Source organism: Xyrauchen texanus, chromosome 47, assembly GCF_025860055.1.
Source record: "Xyrauchen texanus isolate HMW12.3.18 chromosome 47, RBS_HiC_50CHRs, whole genome shotgun sequence".
In the NCBI taxonomy this organism is placed as follows: Eukaryota; Metazoa; Chordata; class Actinopteri; order Cypriniformes; family Catostomidae; genus Xyrauchen; species Xyrauchen texanus.
In genome coordinates, this window is record NC_068322.1 from 6,612,343 (window position 1) to 6,634,808 (window position 22,466).

The window sequence follows — 22,466 nt, forward strand, 5'->3', positions numbered from 1 at the left end:
GAGGTGGAGTGAAATGGACAGGGCTCAAGTTTCTGTCTCTCTGATTAGACGAAAGGCATCCAAATGGGCAAGGGGGGGATGGATCAGGAGGGACACTTCAGCTGGGGTGAGGTGTGTGTTGATGAAAGCAGCAGGTTTTAATGTGACAGCGGAGCATTCCTCAAGGCCACACAGGATAAATGTTGCTCAGCAATGGGCCCAGATGCACAAACTTAAGGCATCTTCCTGGCAGCCATGTTGTGGATATCTTGGGCACTGATTTAAACTGGTGACAAGCTCCTGTCCTGTGAAAATATGCAGTGTCTATTCCTCTAGTTTTATTAATCTCTTTCAGAAACCATAGAACAGAAAAGCAAGTTGGTAATCCATGAATAAATTTTGACAAATTATTTAAGAAGCACAAATACTAATTAAAGATTTCAGTTTTGTAAGGACATTTCTGATTTATCTAAAACAGACCCATTTAAATACAATGGGCAAAAATTATTTCTATGATGAAGAATGAATGTAAATGTCTGTTGCCTCAAAGAAATAGATATAACATAATAGTTCTTTCACAGATACATTATATGCTTGCATCAGACATTGTATGTATATATCAATCATATCAATACTATCCGCGACTACATTTATTTGCTCATACAACATAACATAATATAACATACACCATTACATTAAAACCACCTGCCTAATATTGTGTAGGTCCCCCTCGTGCTGCCAAAACAGCACCAACCCGCATCTCAGAGTAGTATTCTGAGATGATATTCTTCTCACCACAATTGTACAGAGTGGTTATCTGAGTTACAGTAGACTTTGTCAGTTCTAACCAGTCCAGCTATTCTCCATTGACCTCTCTCATCAACAAGGCATTTCCATCCACAGAACTGCTGCTAACTGGATGTTTTTGTTTTTGGCACCATTCTGAGTGAACTCTAGAGACTGTTGTGCGTGAAAATCCCAGCTGTTACAGAAATACTCAAACCAGCCCATCAGACACCAACAATCATGCCACACTCCAATTCACTGAAATACATTTTTTCCCCATTCTGATGGTTGATGTGAACATTAACTGAAGCTCCTGACCCATATCTGCATGATTTATGCACTGCTGCCATACGATTGGCTGATTAGATAATCCCATGGATGATTGTAGGTGCCAGATGGGCTGGTTTGAGAATTTCTGTAACTGCTGATCTCCTGGGATTTTCACACACAACAGTCTCTATAATTTACTCAGAATGGTGCCAAAAAAAAAAAAACATTCAGTGAGGCACAGTTTTGTGGATGAAAATGCATTGTTGATGAGAGAGGTCAACAGAGAATGGCCAGACAGGTTTGAACTGACAAAGTCTATGGTATATAAAATATATTAGGCAGGTGGTTTTAATGTTGTGGCTGATCAGTGTATATCTTAATCCACACTGTAAAACAACAGACATTTTTTGACTGAAATGTGTATATTCATAATCCCTCTGCTCACAAAAAGGAATTGATGAAAATCTGCTGCCCTTTCACAAGCCCCAGTAATCTCCTTACATCCTTTCAAGTAATGACAGCTTTCCAGCCCAGCTGGGACAAGTCAATTGTAAGCCAGAAACCTAACCTACCAACTAAATTTAAACCACTTTTTGCAAAAACATAAGCAGGTCAATTTTATCGAAGGTGTGAAGGCTTCCAAATAATACCTAAAGAAAAGAAGAATTTGCATTCAGTTTTAAATTTCCACAGAGCTGCACTCAGTAAGTATTTGTTTACATTTTGTTGATTTTAATATCAATTAAAAATGACCCAATTTTCCTAATACACAACCCTGGTCTTGTTGTGAAAGATTCTTTGGTGCATGTTATTCCAATGTAACAAATGTCTTCATAATTGTTATAAAAAGTAATGACTTGTACAGTTCTACCGAAATTACTTTTCTTTTCAGATGACATCATAAAATCCTTTTAGGCTGACATAACCAAGTCCTAATTTCGATTCCTAATGGATAAAATCAAGTCAGACCCAACATTTCTTTTTCTTGTTAAATATCCTGTTTTACTCTCACATCACATTATGGAAGTAAAATTGGTTGCAAATGCAAATTTAAGTGGAACACAAAGGTGTTATTTTCCTAATAGATTTAATATTTTAACTCAAATGTGTTAATTTCAAATGTGCACCAAGACTTCAAAACATCGAAAAACATAATATTGCCTGAATTACTCACTTTGGACTGGGTAGAAATGGAGAGGAGAGAGTATTTTGGATTTCTGCCCTGAGCTGGCACCCCGGGGTGTTTATTAGGGTCCCATACAGGGAAAGCACCACTAAGCCCTCAAGCAGAGCATGTTTCAGCAGAGGTAAATAAGCGGCACTCAAAATGTAAATCACGCACTGCTGACACCTTTGTCCCACATGAGAGTAATTTATAGGAACTGAGAGAGAGTGAGTTCAATAGAGATACATTCATGGACAGAGACGCTCCCAATTTCCCAGAGATATCTCAATAAATGCAAAGTAGGAGTTAATGAGAGGTAATGGAATCTTGCATGGAGCCAAATAAAGCTTTGAACAGACATCAATTCCCCTTTGTCCTTGAACAGGAACATTGATAACCAATTGCTGCTTCAAAGAATAGAAGATAAGCAAGCTGTTTGAATGCTTGACTTGGCCTGAACTTGTGACTTGCAAACAGCAAATGCTTAGTCTGGACAGTGTCTTCTTCCTCTGCCTTTCACTCTCTGTAATCAGGGAGGTGCAAGAATGTAGGTGAAGAGCAGGAACTGTGTAAAGGAGAATAGGTGACTAATGTGTCGGAAAATCATACTGATGTGCAAGACCCACTGGCAGACAAGCATACGGCACGTTCCCGTACACTTAAAGATGACAATTTCACCTCTGTCAGAACATGCAAGGTAAGGCACGGCAGATGCAGGTGAGTCACTGCATTAAGCGGTTCTCATGAACACCTGTCTGTCGTCTAGATGAAAGAGGCCTTTTATCAGTGTGGCTTTCTCAAGAGCCTCCAAAGCATGAAGGCCCTTTTATAACAACTCAACCACATCCTTCTCCAAAGCCCTATCAAACGGACTCACTGCTTAGTCTACAGAAACCAGCTGAACCGAGTGCTAATGCTTGCTAGATGTTCCTGGCACCATCCTGCCTTCTGGCATCACCTGAAGCGTTCCCCACGCTCATCAAAGACTTAAAAGTTGGGGCCTGCCTCCTTATCTTTGCCTGCTTGTTCTTCTTGTTTACACAAAGACACCATTTGCTCAACTATGCAGGTAGACCACACAAAGACAAGAAAAGCTCAGTAATTAAGTGGAATTTGTTTTAAACCCTGGTGATAACATGCTAATAGGTCAATGTTTGAATAGGGGGAAGGCCAGTTGTGATAACTAGAATATTTTGCCCCTCAACACCGGGGAGTGAATCTTCTTGGAATCCCACAAACACCTTCTTTGTGCTTTGAGAGAAAACTTGGTGAAACTGTGCTAGTAACAGTTACACAAGAAAGCAGTCTTTACCACCACCATCCTGACCACAGTCAGTCTGCAGTATGTCTGCAATACAGTGGGGAGGAAGTCATGTGGAGACAGGACTGACCAGCTTTCATACCTGGAATACAGTAAGCTGGTTTGAGTAGCTGGTTCATTTTGAACTCAGATAGACCATGGCAAAAGCCATGGTGTTTGTAAGCATTAACATCACAAAGTGAGCTTCCTCATCAGATGTGTTACACAAAGGAAGCTGCATGTTTCCTTTTCCTCTTTGATGACACAAATGCATAGAGAACAGATGGCTACAAAACGAGAGAACATGAGACAAAGCAAGAGAGTTGTGGAAATAAAGCAGCATGTTTTGTTAACCGAGGTGCACTATCCTGGAGGATGTTCAAAAGTAGCCAAAGTAGGGCATATATATGTAATATTACCAATATAATTGAAAAATGTTCTGACTGTAATTTACCAATACCGTGAATATCACAATAATTTTAATGTGCTTTAATTTGGCCATTAAGTTTCATAAGGAGCACATCAGTAGACTAATTTAACAATCCTTCAGGGCCGCACAATTAATCAAAATTATATAAAAATGGCGAGTTGGTCACATGTGATTATTAATCCACAAAAGGCTGTGATATAAAGAGACAAGAACAAACCGGTGATGCGCTGATCTGTGTGCATGCGCATACCAGTGCTCTCAGATCAGTTGAATCAGTAAAGCAGATTCAAGCATACACGCAATTCCAAACAAAATATTATACAAATCTACAAACACGGCACTGTATAATGGAAAAGGAGGAGATTACAGCATTTCAGGAAATGCAGAACATTGTAAACTGTCATTGTTTTGAGCCATTTTAGAGCAAATACATAATTATCGAGATATATATAGAATATGTAAATTTGCTGAAAAATATTGAGATAGAATTTAAGAAATATCACCCAGCCCTAGTTCAAACTAGTACAGTTGGTCTATTAATATGCAGTGCTGATTGACGATGCAGAAATGAGATACAGTCATTATCCATTGCTGTTGAAATCAGTCGGGAATGAACGCTTGGGAACGGGCCTTTCAGACGTTGACGTAACAGGCTTTACAGTGCTCAGGGTGTTTGCTGATCATCTGGCTGTAGCGGGGTCGCCTCAAATCCATTAAGCCTGAAAAGTGCATTGAATAAGTTTCTTGTCGCAATCACAAGTGCCACAACAAAGTGGACCAGATTAGGGCATCAGGCCTGCATTCCTGCGGCTTGGGAAGAATCACATTCTCAGCATCAGAGCACAGCCATTCTCTCTGGAATCTGATGAACACTTAGAGATTAGGGACACAGCAGAGACATGGAAGGGACATGGCAACATGGCCAAGACAGCAGGGATTCCTTTTCATAAAGTCATGTTACGTCTCATGGTGTCTGTTCCAAAGGCATGAGAGCAGAGAGGATGCCACATGGACAAGTACACAAGTAGATTATTTTAGTCGATATCTGTGCAGCCCTATAACAGGCCTTTCTTTGTTTTTCACCAAAACAGAACCACTTCCAGTCCAGGGAGTGTATTTGACTACTATACTCAGAAGCAAGTAGAATGAAAGGGCACAGAATATTTTAGACCATGTGTCCTCTCCTCATTTATACACATTTGAGATCAAGAGATGATTTCACAACTGATATTTTTTTGTTTGTTTGTTTTTAAGCCAATTACCCAACTGAGGTTTGTCATCAAATATAAATTAGTTCAGATGGAGTTTTGTTGGTGTACATTTTCTTTATTACAAGAAACCCAACTCTGCCTTTTAACCCCACCTACCTATGCTGTTGTCTACTAAAGTGGGGTCACAATCAGTTCACCATCACGTGGGAACATCCAGCAAGGCAGGAACTGGCCAACTGACTGCCACATTCCGCACAGGAGAGGCAGAATATTGTTCCAAAACTGCAGCAAGGGATGCAATGTTTAGGGTGGGTGGGAAGTAATGACGAAGTACCTTTATATGGGACTGTTTAAAGGGAAATATTTCACAAGTTCATATGAAATACGTGAGAACAGCATTCAAGGAACAGTACAGAATGTTGTTTCGCAGCAAGAATAAAGAGGTGAGTTTCAGTCAACCTAACTAATTTCCACAGAAACCCTGGTAATACCTGGATTTCCCAATCCTGTAAGGCTAATGTTGATTATACTAAACACACAGGTTGTTAAAAAGGTCAATCAAAAGGTCAGAACTCCCATACTGCTTGTAACTCAGACAATCACATGAGTACTTGCACTCAGTTTAAACTCAGTACAATTACAAGCACAATACAGTGGGCTTTTGCATAGTCAAGTTACAATCTTGATCTGTATACATGACTCGATGCGTAATCAAATATTTAAAGGAAAGCCATCAATTCAGAAAGTGTTAAATGCGTCACTCAACACCTCTATCTTTCGGAGCGAGTTTACTCTACTCAAAACAGATCTATCAGAAACACAAATGCTAAGGTACAAACTTGGAAACTTTAGGAGCAGTGCCCCTGATCTCCACAAACATATGGCGGGTGTACAGTGACATGGCAGGGTCATCATGACCAATATGAGGTGTGTCAGTATGCAGTCAGGTCAAGCAACTGAGCTGGGATTCTACCACAGTGGTGGATTTTCATTCCTGAAGCTCATCTGTGAACTAAAACATTCCCTCGGGCCAACTCCGCCCCACGTCATTCCCTAGAACTGCCTGCCTATGGAGTGGAAGTTCTGACTATGGAGTGGAAAGACAGCGGCAGATGATAAGTTACTATTTATAGCCAGAGGAAAAAAAAGAAACACTGGAATATAAGAAATGTTTTCTGATCCCCACTGGGCTTGCACAGACAAGTATATCTATCTGTGACCGGTGTCATCAGGCAAACTTTAAATGCTCTGGATCTGTCCAAAATTATCTGTGCTTTCCCCAAAGTGAGCTAAGCTTGTTTGAGCACATTCCACCTCCGAAATTCAGCCAAACTTTTGGAGAAGAGGAGAGGTCCAACTTTTTACCAACAGCAGGGGCTTAACACAGACTTCGAATGATGTAACGGACCTTGACAGCGCAGTCAGCCCAATAAACACAAGCTCTCGTCAATAGAGTTCAGGCAATACCTTCAGTGCTGCATTTATATAGGTGTGACAGTGCTAAAATATTCATGACATTTAGAAGAAAACGGAGCCACAGATTAAATTAAACAGGACGTATTACTTTGTATTGAGCGGACACTTTCTATAGTAAGATTGGGAAGAGTGGAAAAAAAACGAATTCAACTAAATTCCAAACTTTCTGAGAAAAATGTGCATGTTTTATTCACTCATATTGCTCTGATCAAAGAATAAGGGGTGAGAGAGAGTGAAAAGTGCAGAATTAAAAGTAAATTAAAATCAGCTTTGGTCTTCTGAAAGTGAATTTAAAGGGAACGTTTGAACTGAAACAAGACTTGTGTCAGCAGTTACACAGCAGAAAATCTTTAAAAGATCTGAGACCCATTTTTCTCTTAACGCTAGACAGAATTGCGCTTTTAAATTTCTCATTTGCTAAGCACTTGTAGTCTCCCAGTACTGAAAAAAAGATGCTACTTTTAAAGAAACTAGAAATCTTGCATCCAGATTGGTGGTTTTGGGTTGGGAGATGGAGACAAAACCAGTTAGAGAGAGCCTGCTTTGAACTGGTTGCCCCCCTCCTTTACTTTTTTGTCCTCTCTGAATGCTGACGTCCTGCCACAAGAATCCAGAGAATGCAAGCGTGAAACAGCTACTGACATATTAGGAGGAGGAGTTGCTGTGGGTCTGAACATCCCACCCTGCAGAAGACCTCCATAAGATGCTGCTCACACTATAAACATGTTTTACACATGTCCAAGTTTAGGATTTGATACGTCACTGGGATGAGTGCTTCATTCAACGAATGAGTGCTTCTGTATGAAATTACAGCAAGAAAAACAAAATCATGTCTGTGGCACAGAAAGGTTGAGAACAGTCAGATCCAATCAAGGAAAGGGACACTGTATGCCGTATAAATCAGCAAGGAGTTCAACTATAGAGGATTTGACTCTTTTTTTTTTTTTATAATTATTATTGATGGTACACGGAAGACACTGGGATTCAAGATCACCATTCATATCAAACCTATTTTAATTAAATGAGGCTATCATATATGCAGGGTTGGGGAGTAACAAAAAACATGTAACAGGATTATGTATTTAAAATACAAAACATAAGTAACTGTGTTCCACTACAGTTACAATTTCACTCATTGGTAATTAGAATACAGTTACATTCAAAAAAGTATTTTAAAAAAGTATTTTGATTACTGAAGAGATTACTTTGCAATTTATTGTAATTTGTTTCATTTAATATTTAGTCCTTTCAGATGGAAAACATTTATACATATAAATGATGTGTTTCTTATGATGTGTTACATTCATACGAGCAGACAGAGAAGTACGTTTGGAGCAGAAGAAATAGGAATAAACCTTGTGTAAATTGTTAGCTTCATGCTAAGCTAAAATGCTATTTCTTGCCATTTTACATGCATGTTACCAGACAAAATCATTTTTTTTTTTATCAAGAAAACTCATGTTAGATCATAATTTCTTTTTTCTAGTAAGACTTTGATATTATGCCAAAATAAAAAAAAAAATATATTCTTGTTTTCCTGTAAAGATATCTAAAATTGATTGATCTTGTTTTAGAAACAACACTGCATAAGATATTTAGGTTTTTCAGAGAATGTATGTTTAACATGTATTTAGTCTTACTGTACTGGCAGATTTTTTTTATAGTAAAACAAAACAATTTAAAAAAAATCTACCAGTGCTAAAGAAGTAATCTAAAGTATTTATAATACATTTCTGACCTTGAGCAATCTAATGGAATATGTTACAAATTACATTTTACAGCATGTATTCAAAAGTAACCCTCCCAACCCTGCATATATGCAGCGTTATCTCATATTATGAAGACCGTTTTATGTTTTTTTTTTGCCAAAATACACTCATTAAACATGAATCAATATTGAAATGAGCCTCCAAGCACAAATAAAATATAGAATTCAGAACATAGCATTAAGGTAATTATTATAAAAATCAATTGATGTGTGGTCTCATCCTATTCAATTTTGAAGCCAAAAGTATATGTTTAATAACCGTTGAAACTATTAGGCTAACCAATGAAGCACCACAAATATAACAACAAATGGGGTCAGTGAGGGCAAGACTAAACAATAAAAGCAGAGAAGTATGTGTGCGTGTGTAAGTGTTTATGTGTAAATAGCATCTTAAAAGTCTTACAGTATAAAATAAGAGGCAGTAAGTGCAAGGTGGCGGGGGTCTGAGGTAAGCAGTTAAATGTGAGGAATTTACTGCCCTCCCATTGTGACCTTTGACATACATATGCTACCTACAAAACCAAAGGGAAGGGGAAATGACAGAGGGAGAAATAGAGAGGTGGCAAGAGATAAAACCAGATTTTCTTCACACGGTAGAGTCTTTACAGTATGGAAACCTGTTGAATTACAGTGCTCTGTGTCACATGTTAGACAGTTTTCCTAACTAATCACTCTTTAAACACTCTCTATAAGAAATTACAACTACAAGCATTCCAGATGGAGAACAACAAAAATTTTACATTTATTTATTTATATAGCAAGTGTTTTAAATGTTAGATGGGGTAAAAATTAGTTCAGGATCAACTTGTAGCCTAGTTAATGATATCAGCATAACTAACCTTGGTTCATAGCTTCACATCATCCACCCACTCCTTAAACTAAAAAATGGTAATTGCAACTGTAAAGTATCAGAATTATGGAGCCACATGCTTTTTGGCCAATTTTTTCCAAATTTGTTACGCTAAACATAACATTATTCACTAAGAACATCCAATGATGTGTGTGAAAACATTGGAGAAAAGAAAAAGAAAACAGGCGACCGTTATGCTTCGTGGAACACTTCCGCATTCAGGAACAAGTTGGATTGATCAGGATCTCAAAGGAGGAGATGAGCACAATGCTACGGAGGAGAGGAGTACAATGCCTTGGGAGGGGGTGGGGGAACAAGCCTTGGCAGGCCAAAAAATCCTTGCATTTCAGAGATAGAAATGAAGCTGTATGAGATTACACATTCTCTTGGAAGTATAACCTGCTTTATATTAGCTGTGAAGTATTTAGAGCGCACCTAAGTTTAACTGCAACCAACACATTAACACAACCTATATTATTAAAGAACTCTACTTTAACAGACTAGCCAGAAGCTTTTAAATAGAGTCAGTCAGGTAGTTTTAATCCTAGATCAATGATAAAGGAAAACATAGGTAAAGGAAACACACACACATCTAGAAAACAACATTTTTTTCCTCTTTTGAAACAGTAGTTAAATGTAAAATGTAGACATACACTCATGTTCACAAAGCGAAGTTTCCTTGTCAACCAACCCAGACCATTTATTAAAATTAAGCTGCAAAATGGGTCTTGAAAGGTGCAGCCTGTTCATTTTTAAGTGTCAGAGAATGAGTGGAAAATGGTTGTGTAAAACAAAACTACAGCTGTTCTTGGTGTAAGAAACCTTGACTAACATTATAAGTAGATTACAGGGTAAAAATGTAATGTTACAAATGTTTATAAAATAGACCCAATGACAAGTTAACACATGGAGGAAGTTAGGGTAACTGCCATATTCTCACTCCTGGGAAACAGATTAATTCTAATTCTGGTGAGAAGTGAAACCGTGACGCAAGTCATCCTTAACACTTTAGCAGAAAGCAAGACAAGCAATTGACTTTAGGTAAAGAGCTGTCAGAGTTTGTGTCAACTGCACACAACTTCTGTTGCTTCACTGCTTCTGATAATCTTTTCTGCCACTGCGGTGTCATGCACAACTGCAGAGATTAAAAATCGAAACTAATAATCTAGGAAGAAAATGTCAGAGTCACACTCCTTAGAGATAAAACACAAAGCACAAGTGAAACCTAAAGCCAATCAGATAGCATCTCACAGCGAAAAGCTCTCAGTATTATTTCCGTTTACGATGATATCTTTTTCCTTACAGCCTGTGTACTGTAAGACACATACAATGGATAAAAACATACACAAAGGCCAGCACTGCAAATGAGGAAGGAGATCAGCGCTTGTAAATGAGGGAAGAGCTACTCCTGTCTTTGTCTTTCTCCCTTCATTGAAAAAAATTGTATTTCAACAATGAAAAGGGAAACGGCCATGGCTGCAATCCATGGGATTGGATTTCTTCCTCAACTGTTCCCTTCACATCCTCTGCATTATTCACAGATGACGACACTCTCTCTGGGGCATGTCTTTTTTATATCATCCAGAGCTTCGGTAACTCCCCCCATGAATTCCTACACTGTGATATCTCACAGCTAGCATATGGCAATAAAGCTGATGGTGCGAAAGCCACCAAGTTTAAATAGTTTGGGTTGAACCCTTAGTCAACAACTTGTGAATTTGAGTATGCCTATGTGAAGTGTGTATGTTTGTGTGAGTATGTATATGTTTAGACAACCAATTACGAGTGGTTTCCATTTCCAATGACTACACTGCTATGCTGGAAAGGCTCATGAAGGAAGTATGATGTTTGTGTAAGTGGAGAAGTTAATCATCTTATATACTATCGGAGCACTTACAGCATGCTAAAACAGCATGCAATGTCAAAATGTAAACCTTCCAGAAACCTTATAAGCCTGGGAAAACAGAATGGGAGGCAGTCCAGTGCAAGAAGATCCATGCACCGACAAACAGTGCCTTTGAACAGGAAGTGGAGTAAAAAAAAAAGAAGAGAATTAAGAGAGCCCTTACTTGCATCCCCTTGAATCCAAGAAGAATGATTTGGGAGGGAGAGTTGGCCTTTGTGTTGCACCAAAACTTTGGCATACTACTCATCTTTGATTCACCACATACCAAAGTTATAAGATCCAGCCAGATACTACATCCCATTTTTAATCTAATATTAAAAATAATCACAGTGAGTAGACTTACTGATGCATACTGGAGATCCAAACACTGATAACACAATAGTGATAGTATAACTCCTTAATTTGGCTAAGCGCATAATCTTAAATAACTACCTCCTATTGTGAAATTTGGAAATATGTGATTCCATCCATGGATTGAAACAAATTCCCTTGTGATCTCAAAGGGAAGTTAATTCGATCTCTGTAAATGAATCAGCATTGAAATAACTAAACAAAAAAAGCAGTTTAGATGTCCCATTAACAAAGCTGATGAAATAATCTTCTTTCCCATCCTGCATCTAACAGATGTCCATTACTGATGTCCAGTAAGACTTCAACTAATTTACAAAAAGCAGCCTGAAAATTAAGGAAAGAGAGGGGGCAGACACAAAGCAGGCCTCCCAGATCTTGAAGCATTATCTCCCTCCCATTTCTATTCTCCGACTCTTCTCCTTGCTTCTTTTTCTGCACCCTCTCTTTGTCAATACAACATACGGTCTGCAGTGGCCAGACCTCTGCTTCTGATTGCCCTATGACCCCTGAATTACTTAGGAGTGCTCTAAAGGCCTTGATCTAAACCATCGCATCCTTTCAGCAAGTATCCACACCTAAAAATACTACTTTGCTTTTACCCCCACACAATGATGCAACCCCCTTTTGCTGACAGTTTCAATATGATGTCACTGGCACAATCCAAACACTCACCCTTACATTCCACAGTCTTCTACAGCATATTTTACGCACTTTCAACTGTATGTGCTTTGAAATGTTTAATTCGCTGAGTGCCTCAGCGAATTACTAATACAATCTCATATGACTCTCACCATTGGGGATAACAGTTCAGTTTGTGATGGAGGATCTTCCCTAGGCAACTAACAACACTTCATCTGTGTGGTCAGTTATACTTGCTTAAAAAAAGGCCTATAGTGTTAAAACCAGATACCAGATATAGAGATTGTATTGTAATATTTAGGAAAAACACTGAAGTAGTGGAGGCACTAGGTAATGGGATCCAAGTGACTTTAATTTGCAGAGACACAATTTGCCAGATTTAATGCATTTATAGAAAAGGTGTTATGAAAAAGACAACTCGGGTCTTGTGATCCAACTTGCGTTTTGAAACTATGATAGCTGAGTCAAGAGAATAAACGGCTTAATTTAATAAATAAGGCAGAATTTTTACAAATTGTTTTCTTGCATGAGCTAGACCTGCAGCTATCAAAATGTAATTCATTTTGCCACAAGACTAAGGCTACATCTACACTAATCTATTTTTATTTGAAAATCTAACATCATTGTATGTGGAAATGGATCGGAATTTCAAAATGCTTCGTTTTCAGTGGAGGAAATTAATACATATCAGCATGGACATGACCTAAAGTCCAAAGTACACGTTGGTTGTTGCTGATCGGAAAACACGGTGTGCATGACGCAAATATTGCAATTAGCAAAGTCTGTGTGGAATGTCCTTGTGTGGCCCAGAATACGAACACTTTCATATTCACTTGCAGTAAAAAAAAAAGTAGACTTTCAAAGGGAACATAATTGACAGAGTGCAATTTGATCCAGAATGAAGAAAAAACAAGTATACCCAGGCCTTAAGACTACATGGTAAAAGCATACTATACTCAAATTTGCTAACCCAAATGCGTCTAGCTATTATGAAATGTAAAATCATGCAATTCGTAACACAACGCATGCATGCATTCTAAGTATTGCCACAAAGGACTCAATAGCGATCAATAGTGTACACAGTCTCCAATAATTTGCATATGCGTACTTGTGTAGCGTACTTTCGGGCCTAACCTGCAACTTCCTCAGTGTTCTTCCTCAGCGACCTACATTCTGTAGGGGCACCATGAGAACCATGACCACAAAACTGCACAAACAAGTTAAACCACAATGTCTTCCTGTTGTAACTGTGGCGTTCACTTTTGAATTGATCTTCCACTGTTGTGTTTCACCAGAGCATTTTAAAGCTTTTGGTAAACCACAAGATAATATTAGTGAAGCTCACTTTCAGTGTATTAAAAAGGGGGTTCCTTACCTGAAGTTCACACCATGCTACTTCCACGGTTGTCTCAGTGTCCAAGCCCTTGTAGACCGTTTTGAACGAGCCACGTCCAATCTCAATGTCAAATTTGAGAAATCGTCCATCAGGTGAGGTGCCCACTGCTTTGGTCTCCACTTCTTCTATGTCATCCTGAACTTTCTTCTCAGCCTCCCTCTGCTCAGCCTCTGCACGGGCCTTTGCCACCTCTTCCTCACGTTTATCAGCTGCACCCCTGTCCTGCTCCTGGTCACCCACATGGCTGGGCTCCGTCTCCACTTTCCCTAGATCATCACTCTGCCTCGCACCCACATCCTGAACAGACGGACTCTGTACTTCCACTATCCCATGAGCTCCAGCCCCTCTTTTACTACTATCAATATCCTCTGCATGTTCTTCCACTACGACACCTGAAACAACCTCAAGAGGGTCAATTGTTATGTCAGGGGCAGAACCCAGCAAAACAGGAACAACAAACTGCTCACAGTCCGGTGGTGAAGTGAGGATGCAGGCTTTACTGGGCAGGTCGAGGGCTGTGGCATTTGAATCACAGATGACACTGCGCCTAAAAAATCTGTGCTCAGCCTTGAGATCTTTATCCATGGTGTGACGCCGCTTTCTAACCTCAGTGTCTAGCTTCTCACCCACCAGTGTGTCAGAACCAGAGCCATTCACATTCTTTGGAGGTGGTGGGGCCAAGAAGGTCACCACCTTGTTGGGATTTTCTGACGACATCTCTCAAAGCAAAAATACAAATAAAAATCTCAAAAGTAGAAATAAATTATAATGAAAAAAACTCAAATGTAAACGTTAACCTTTTGTAGAAAATGTCCTGTTCCAATAAAAAAAAGGCTATGCAAAAAAAAAAAGCTCACGTGAACCACAGAGTTTGCTGGAGGACCCCTCCGCGGGGTATTCCTTATTAACAGTTACTCTTACAGTGTATGGGGCCAGAACCCAAGAGAGGAGGTGTTCTTTTATAAACGTAAAAGAATAAGACACAGTCACTGAGAAGATAGCACTGACGGTGACAGACAAAAACTGTCAAATCCACTTCATCCATCCTGCAGTGACCCAGAGACAGCCGTCATTGAGCATAAGGGACCACAAGAGGAAAAAGGGCAAGAGCCTGGATCTTCTTTAGACCTTCAAAGAGTGCTGGCTCTGAAAGAAAAACCCATGTCCAGATTTACTGCAAGAGATACATGGACAAATAACAGATGGAACGGGGAAGAATTTAAGGCATTTTTAGTAGAAGATTAAAACCCCATCAAGCAGCATTAAACAAAAAACAAAAAGTTTAGATTTTACTCAAATTATTATCTTGTTAGTAGAACTGTGTGTCTAAAACACTTCTACTATCACGATTAAAACATTAGAAAATAATGTAATGACAATGAGGACTTAAAACAAAGAAGAATAGCCCAGGTATGTAATGAACAAATACAAACACTAAACTAGAATTTTAGACTTACTTTAACAGTCCTCTTATCAAGTTTTTAGCTGCTACACAAGCTCACAGGGTTTTCCATCATTCCAACACACACTTATTGCCAAATTAGATGTAAACACATTATCATTGTCATGATTTTTACGTGTATGAACCTCAGAAATCAGTTCCTCGGGAGGTTTTAGTTAACTCGGGTACAGTGTCAGTCAGCTCAGCGTCATATGGAAATAATAATAATAATATAAATATCAAATGTGTCCCTTAAAAATAACGAAATTATTTATTATTGTAAAGGTAGGTTAGCATGTTGGCTGCGCACGCAGCGCTCGCGAGACAGGTCGCCTTGGTAACATGAGGCGGTCAACTGAGATTTTGGGATTTTTTTTTACATTTTCCACGCAAAGAAAAATATCCAAACTTATCACAATCCCGGCGTATCTGACATTTATCATTTAGGGTGCAATGACAAATAATGGGAAACTGGCCAGCGATTACCTTTTGTATCGTGATATCCATTCCCATTTGCTGTGATGTAGACAAAGCGACCGCTGCAGTTGCTTGAGTTGATCGAGCAAATAATTTAAGAGGGTAATAGCCAAATGATAATCATAGGAAAAAGCACAGCACAAGCTGTTGAACCGAATGGTCAAAAAAACATAAATTGAATAGATTTAGCAAAACGCTGGAGAATCGCTACGCTGTTTCCACTACAGGCCAAGTTCAATACAAGGCTGTTGAATCCAACGCGATGCAATTATTCTAATGAAATCGGTATCCAGCGTAACGATATTTCCAGCGATTATACATTTTGACGAATCAACAAAACAGTACTGTTCCGGGAGACTGCACGCGGATATGCTGCAAACCACCGATATTCTTCCTTTCACGCGAACAATGCAACAACATCCACTGCGTTTTGCGTTCGTTTCTGTTCGAGCCGGTTGGCACGAAAGTCTGGATTTAAATCGTTATCCTTATGCAGCAGTCGACGAATGACAACACGTAGTCTCCGTATGCCGTGTATTCTTGAGTCTAGATGAAATTAGGCTCTCTCTGAAACCCCTGTTGGCTCGGGTGGTGTTATTAAAACAGTCTGTCACGTTGGTTTTAGCTCCGAGGCTGCTGCTGTCTATCCAGTACCCTCCCACTGAATGCTGACAGCAGAATCATCAACCAGCCTCTTGTTTGAACGGCCTGTAGAGGTCACTGTTTCGTTCAGATAGATAGATAGATAGATAGATAGATAGATAGATAGATAGTTTTGAGGAATCTATGTATCTATCTAGAGGAATTATGATTATGACAGTATTGCATGGAACTCTGTATTCAATATTATACATTTATAAATTATTTAATACATTTAATAAACTATAATAAATAATGTATTCATACATATTTTTTTATAATTATTTTTAATAAATAAAAAATGTAATAGATACACAATTATAATTACATTATATAATCAATTTATTTGTAAAATTATTAAAGTACTATAATAATTAATATATTATATATAATAAATGAAACAATTACAAATTAATAAAATACTGTCATAATATTTTTCACATCTTTTCATATATTTTTTTGTGTGGAATTAATTATGAAATTAAATGGATAAAAAAGGAATAATTAAATTGTATGACTTAAAATTATTAAATAATATTTTTAATTATACACAATAATATACAATTTACAAAAATATTTTATAAAGCCACTAAAGCAAGACACAATGTCAGAAATATGTATCAAGGAAAGCAAAGACCATATTGAAGTGCTTATCTTTTAAATAACCACTTATTTTTCTTCTAACATGCATTACAATTCAATACATTTTTCTCTTTGACACACACACTCAATGGATTTGCTTATATTTGTTGACTTGCACTTGCGTCTTTCACTGTGAGCAATGACTCAACATTACACATGATCTCTCTTCTTTGTATTCATGTAAGTCTCTCTTTTTCTGTTGTCAGACACTGTTTTCTCAGACTGTTTTTATTTAAAGTTCCTTATACCACTAGATATTTATTTTCCCTTTCAGCAGTTCCTTCCTTCCCCTAAAGCACACATGAGAAAGATCCTTCCTAACATTATATATTCCCCATAAGGGTCTGTTGCGATTAAAATCAGCTAAGGGGGCCAATGCAGGGTCCCAAGAATGTGCATGATGTGCATGATCAAGTAAAACAGTACAGTGTCTTGTTTGCATCTGTTAATATCACAATTTTTTTCATAGATTGACAGGCTGTGTTTGGATGTTTGTTCCAGATGCATTACACTTTGTTCCCCTGCCCAAATGAAGGCGTCGATTGAGTTCTGTTGACATACAGGTCAATTGAGAGCATGTGGAAATTTAACACTGTTAAGAATGTCCAGGAAGATTATATTTAACATGTAATTTAAATTCAAAGTAGCCCTACATTGATTGAGGCTACAACAAAGCCATTTACTCATTACAGTTACTGCAAACACATTATCATTTGCACGTTTAAATGAGTTTGAATTAGTTTACATTTCTATAAATGGATTAAAAGAATAGCAAAGTAAAGGCTGAGAATGCGGGCATATTTTTCTCAGCCTGAAATTTGCTATTCCCTTAATCCATTTATAGAAATATAAAGTAATATATATGTACTGTGTATTTTTTTTCCGCTTTGATTAAAAAGTCCTCTCAACCTGTTAAAGTTCACGTGAAGAATCAGGTAGTGTCAGTACATCATTCTATCCACATGAGGGTGGTAATGAGTGAGTTAAAAAACAGGCATTTTTCTCCCAATTTTCTCCATTAAAAACATAATTATAAATAAATGGTTTTATTCTAGAAACAGCATCACATAGGAGTATTTAATGGTCTCTCACCCCTTAAATTTGTTTAGAATGGTATTTAAAAGTTTACCAGCTGCAATACTTAGTAGGGGGTAACTGTTTACCTTGAGATTGAAACAATGCACAAATGCCAAAGCTGTGGAGAAGGAAACCTAATCTATATCCAGGGATTTAGCAGGGTTATCTTAAAGTCACCATATCAAAACTCCAGCTGGGAAGTTTAACATTCCATTGTAAAGAGCCACTGGATGTTCCCCTAATCTTTTAAGCAGCACTTGCATGCAAAGTGTGGTGGCAATTTTATGTGCCATAATGTACGGCGCATAAATGAGAAAATATGCAGACGCACTTTATTCAAATTCCACTTTATAAACCAGAAAATGTACTTTCAACTCATGCAGTGCTCTGAAGAAAAATGAAGCCAAGATTATTTTGCTATATGTACTGTGCAGAAAAAAGCTGCCTCTTTAGTAGAGCTATATAGAGATATTTATGATTATGACACTCAAATGAACACATGTTTATTTATAGAATAAGATGCAATTTCTCAGATTTGTTCTTTCAGTGCCAGATAAAGAAATAATTCATATAAACATGACACAATAATGCTGTAAGCACGGCAAAACACGCAAACCTTCATGCTAAAGCAACAAATGGCTATGGGAGTACACCACAGCACAGGCAAGCATTGCAATTTTAGTGACATTCCACAGCAAAACACTCTATAGGATTCTAAGTGAGGTGAAGACAGATTTCTGTGTTTTTGTTCCAACTGCTGAAGCATGTCCTTTTTGATGCTATAGAGCAGTGGGTACACAGTGTGCCAGGATTCACGTGTACAGGAGCTGGAAGGAGCTTATTTATAGATTGTTTCAATTAAATCTGTTGATATTAATGGATGACACGCAGTGTTTTTAAATGGTTTGAAAAACATACACACTAAGGAAGGTTAAAAATAACCCTGAAAATCAATTCCAGGGGGCAAACATTGCCCCTTAATAATTATAATAATATTAATTTATGACATGGGTCTTTTTCATATTTATGACATTAATGAGGAAGAACAGCTGTACAATGTGCATTGGCATACATTGTACACAGCACATCTTTAGCGGTAAAAAGTGTGTATTCCAACATGCGGTTGCTATAAAATTAATTTGACCTCAGTCTATTTAAGTCTTCAGTAAAGTCACACTGCTTGTGTTCTGAACACTAGCATAAATCAAATTAACAGCAAATGCCACGTGTCCACCACTATTGCAGCTGGATTGGTACTCAGCCCTTAGACTGTCCCATTGAGTGTATCTGCTGCAGATAATGCCTTATTGTGTATTTTATGAGAGTACGGCGTGAGTGGCACAGGCTGTCACTGTTGGAGCATTATTGCTACTGCTTGGTTGTTAATATGGCGCTCATTGACAGCAACTGGTTAAAAGTCATTGCAGAAATGGCTTAAAAATGTTAAGATAATTATAAATATTGTTTAATATACTGTTATCTAATGCAATGACATTCATTCATAATTATTTAAATGACCAAAGTATCCAAATACATATGCAAGACTTGTTATGTTTGTTTACTTTCTGCCCTTCCTCTGGTTTTTTTTCTTAGTGAGGCCCAGAACCTCAGCAAACACGGCATGTTTAACATACCTGCATTGGGGCACTGCAGTTGAAAGGATCCTCTGTCAACCCACACCCTCTCTCAGCTTCGTAAATCAGGCTATTCTTCAGCTCTAGGCCTTGCACGAATATCTGGACCATTTGATCCTTTCCTTCCGCAGATCCTCTCTGTGTCTGTAATTAAAGCAATTATTATTTTTCCCGGTGACTTTGTGAGTCAAATCACTATTGTGACTACATAATAGGACGTTATGTGCCTCGCTCTGATAATTACTAACAAGAAAACAAGCAGGACTGGTGCCTTGGATGAAAATATCAATTTCGCAGCTTAATACTGCACACACTTTATCCAAATACTGGCTGTTATCTAATTCAAGGGTACATCCCAAGGCCACATTGTTAAAAGACAGTGTCTTATAACACCAAACAGCTGCCACCAAAATTATTAGGAAACCACTGTGTTGTAGTATGCATTTGGTGGCTTGAAACACACTATATACAATGTTATGTTAGCTGTAATTGCACAAAAAGTTATGGTTACACCTACAGTAACAGACAAGTGAGTTACAACATGGGTGATCATAATAGATTTAGAAAAGTCATACTTTGGTCTTTGTAGAGAGCCACTCTCGCCCTCCTACAGTCCTATAAATGTCAAGGTGAAAGAAAAATTGTTCCGACCCTGTTCTGATAGCTAGTAGAGGCTATTCGGGCCTGCATATTTTCTACCTGTTTTATTTATATAAGGTGGAGAATACACAGCAAAATAAATGTGAATACGTGGGAGAATTATTTGATGCTTTGTTTAATAAATTACCTACTTGTGTTATTTTACATTGGGGTAGACAATGAATAAAATAAAGCTACAATTAAGCTCTTCAAAAATAACATGCATTTAATACTGAACTGGGTTATAAGGAGTATGTGCTTTTTTTGCGGCACAAATTTGGGGGGGAGGGGGGGGGTGTTAAGAGTTTTGATTGTCTTCGGTGCAAAAAACGTAATTCTGACAAATTAGAAAAGACACAGCAACCCAAAACAGAACTGTCCGAAGGACTGTGCAGAGTTTGGTGGATATAGCTTGAAAGCTCTAGGAGTTACATTTGGAAACTTTGTTAATGGATTTTGGAAAAGTATGTTGCCTTCTTCAAGCCAATATTAATTCTGTTTTCTAAACTGGTTTCCAAATCAGGTAGTCCCGCCCCAAACTCATGCCATTGGCTGAGCTAGAAGTTGACATGTTGGATTTAAAATATATATATATATAACGTTTTGAAAGCCCCACAGAGCCACAAGGTTTACACTTTGTGGGAAGACAACCACAAATGGCTTATTATAGCAAAGTAAACTGGGATAGAGTGTTACATTGAGCACTGAATAACCAACATACTTTGTCAAAATAAGTTTCCAACTCTATTTTTTTTTGTGTGTACTTTACATTAAAATACCAGCCACATATTAGTCACATATTTTTTAAAATACTATAATGTTGTCATATACGTGTTAGGTGAGCATACGAACACTCAATATAGCCTTTGACTGAATAGGGGTATTTGAGTCTTATTATACCGACTGGGCACTTGCAAATAAAAAAATCTCGTCTTTATTCTCTCTGCAGACTATGAGTAGAGTATACTGCTCTGGTTTACTGTTATTTGACTGGTGTAATGTTTCAAAAGAGTGCTCTGTTTTGTTGCTTTTCTGTGTCGCACACATCAGTGACACTGTCCAGCGGGTTGAAGTAGGCTGGAATCAAAAAATGAATAACACACTTGTTTATCTGGATGGCTATCCTTGCTGTGTGCCATGAATTTCTTCAAAAGCTTTTGCCAACTTTCCAACTCTCAGCAACTCTGACTGGCACTCTACAGGGATTCAACCCTAAAGAAGAGAAAACTGTGCAGGAAGCACCATCAATCACTATCAGCATGCCAGCAACAAGAGGACATGCAGATCTACAGGTACGCTGAGACGTCTAGAAGCCATTGGTATTGCTTTTGGGACTTTGAGATGGCATTTTGTCTTTACTCTCTGTCCCATTCTTGCTGTTTCCTTCTCTGTCTTTGTCCTCACACAATGGTGCAGAATGTTCTGTATATTTAGAAGAAGGTGATCATAAGGTCCCTTGAGGTTCTCCTCATGTTGGTTTTCACTGAAGTTGAAGATCTCTCAAAAAATCCATCAAATATCAATTAGTGATGGACTGCAAAGACAGATCGAACCTTTAACGTACCTGAAGATCAACAAAGCATATACTTACCAAACTATTACTGGAGTCAGGAGGATTGTAGCAAACATCTGATTGCTGTGGTTTCCAAGATAGAGTTACATCACTGGGAAAACTTGAGGATCTAAGAACTAGTCTCATACTGGCTCAGACTAGTCTCATACTGTAATCTCAGATGGCCTGAGAAGGTGACATAGAAAAATCCAACCTTTTGAGGATCTTTTGAGGACGTTTACTTTTAGATAACCACAACTCTAGAAATGTTTCATTATGAAACGGAGAGTTCCAACTCTGATTTCCGATTTGGTGAGCCAAGTTTAAAGCTGTTGTTAAATGCAGATATGTGCACACATCTGTAGTGTCACGTTGCTATGTTGCTTGGCAACCGCAAACAGCCAACAGGTATGTTTCAGCTGCGTTCACGATGAGTCGGAATCACATCAGTTATGAGATTCTGACTTGTAAAAAGCATTCACATCTTCAGCGAATTTGTAATACACATTTACATTTATGCATTTGGCAGCAACCTGGAGTTAAGCGCCTTGCTCAAGGACACAATGGTGGTGGCTGTGGGGATCGAACCAGCGACCTTCTGATTACCAGATTACCAGTTATGCGCTTTAGACCACTACACCACCACCACAACCACTCCACAGTAATACACAGTAATACTTGTAGTCAAAGCTTGTACACAAAGCTTTGCCTTATTTGTATTTAGAGATACAATATAGTTTGAAGTTCAAATTTTAAACCAGCAATATTTTTAATTTCAATTTCAATTTTAATATCAATGTGCAGATACTAATGCTATAATTAGTGCCATATATTAATT

General features: G+C 38.1%; 1 protein-coding gene across 1 annotated transcript in view; it reads right to left on the reverse strand.

Moving 5' to 3' along the window:
* Window positions 1-16,056, reverse strand: part of LOC127638897 (serine/threonine-protein kinase WNK1-like) — an 87,010-nt gene extending 70,954 nt beyond the window's left edge. Inside the window, exons 1-2 of the mRNA XM_052120630.1 lie at window positions 15,455-16,056; window positions 13,507-14,673 (exon numbers count right to left, since the gene is read on the reverse strand). Coding sequence (XP_051976590.1) covers window positions 13,507-14,244 — 738 coding nt within the window. The 5' untranslated portion in view covers window positions 14,245-14,673; window positions 15,455-16,056. The remainder of the gene's footprint in view (window positions 1-13,506; window positions 14,674-15,454) is intronic.
* Between the last annotated feature and the right edge of the window lie 6,410 nt (window positions 16,057-22,466).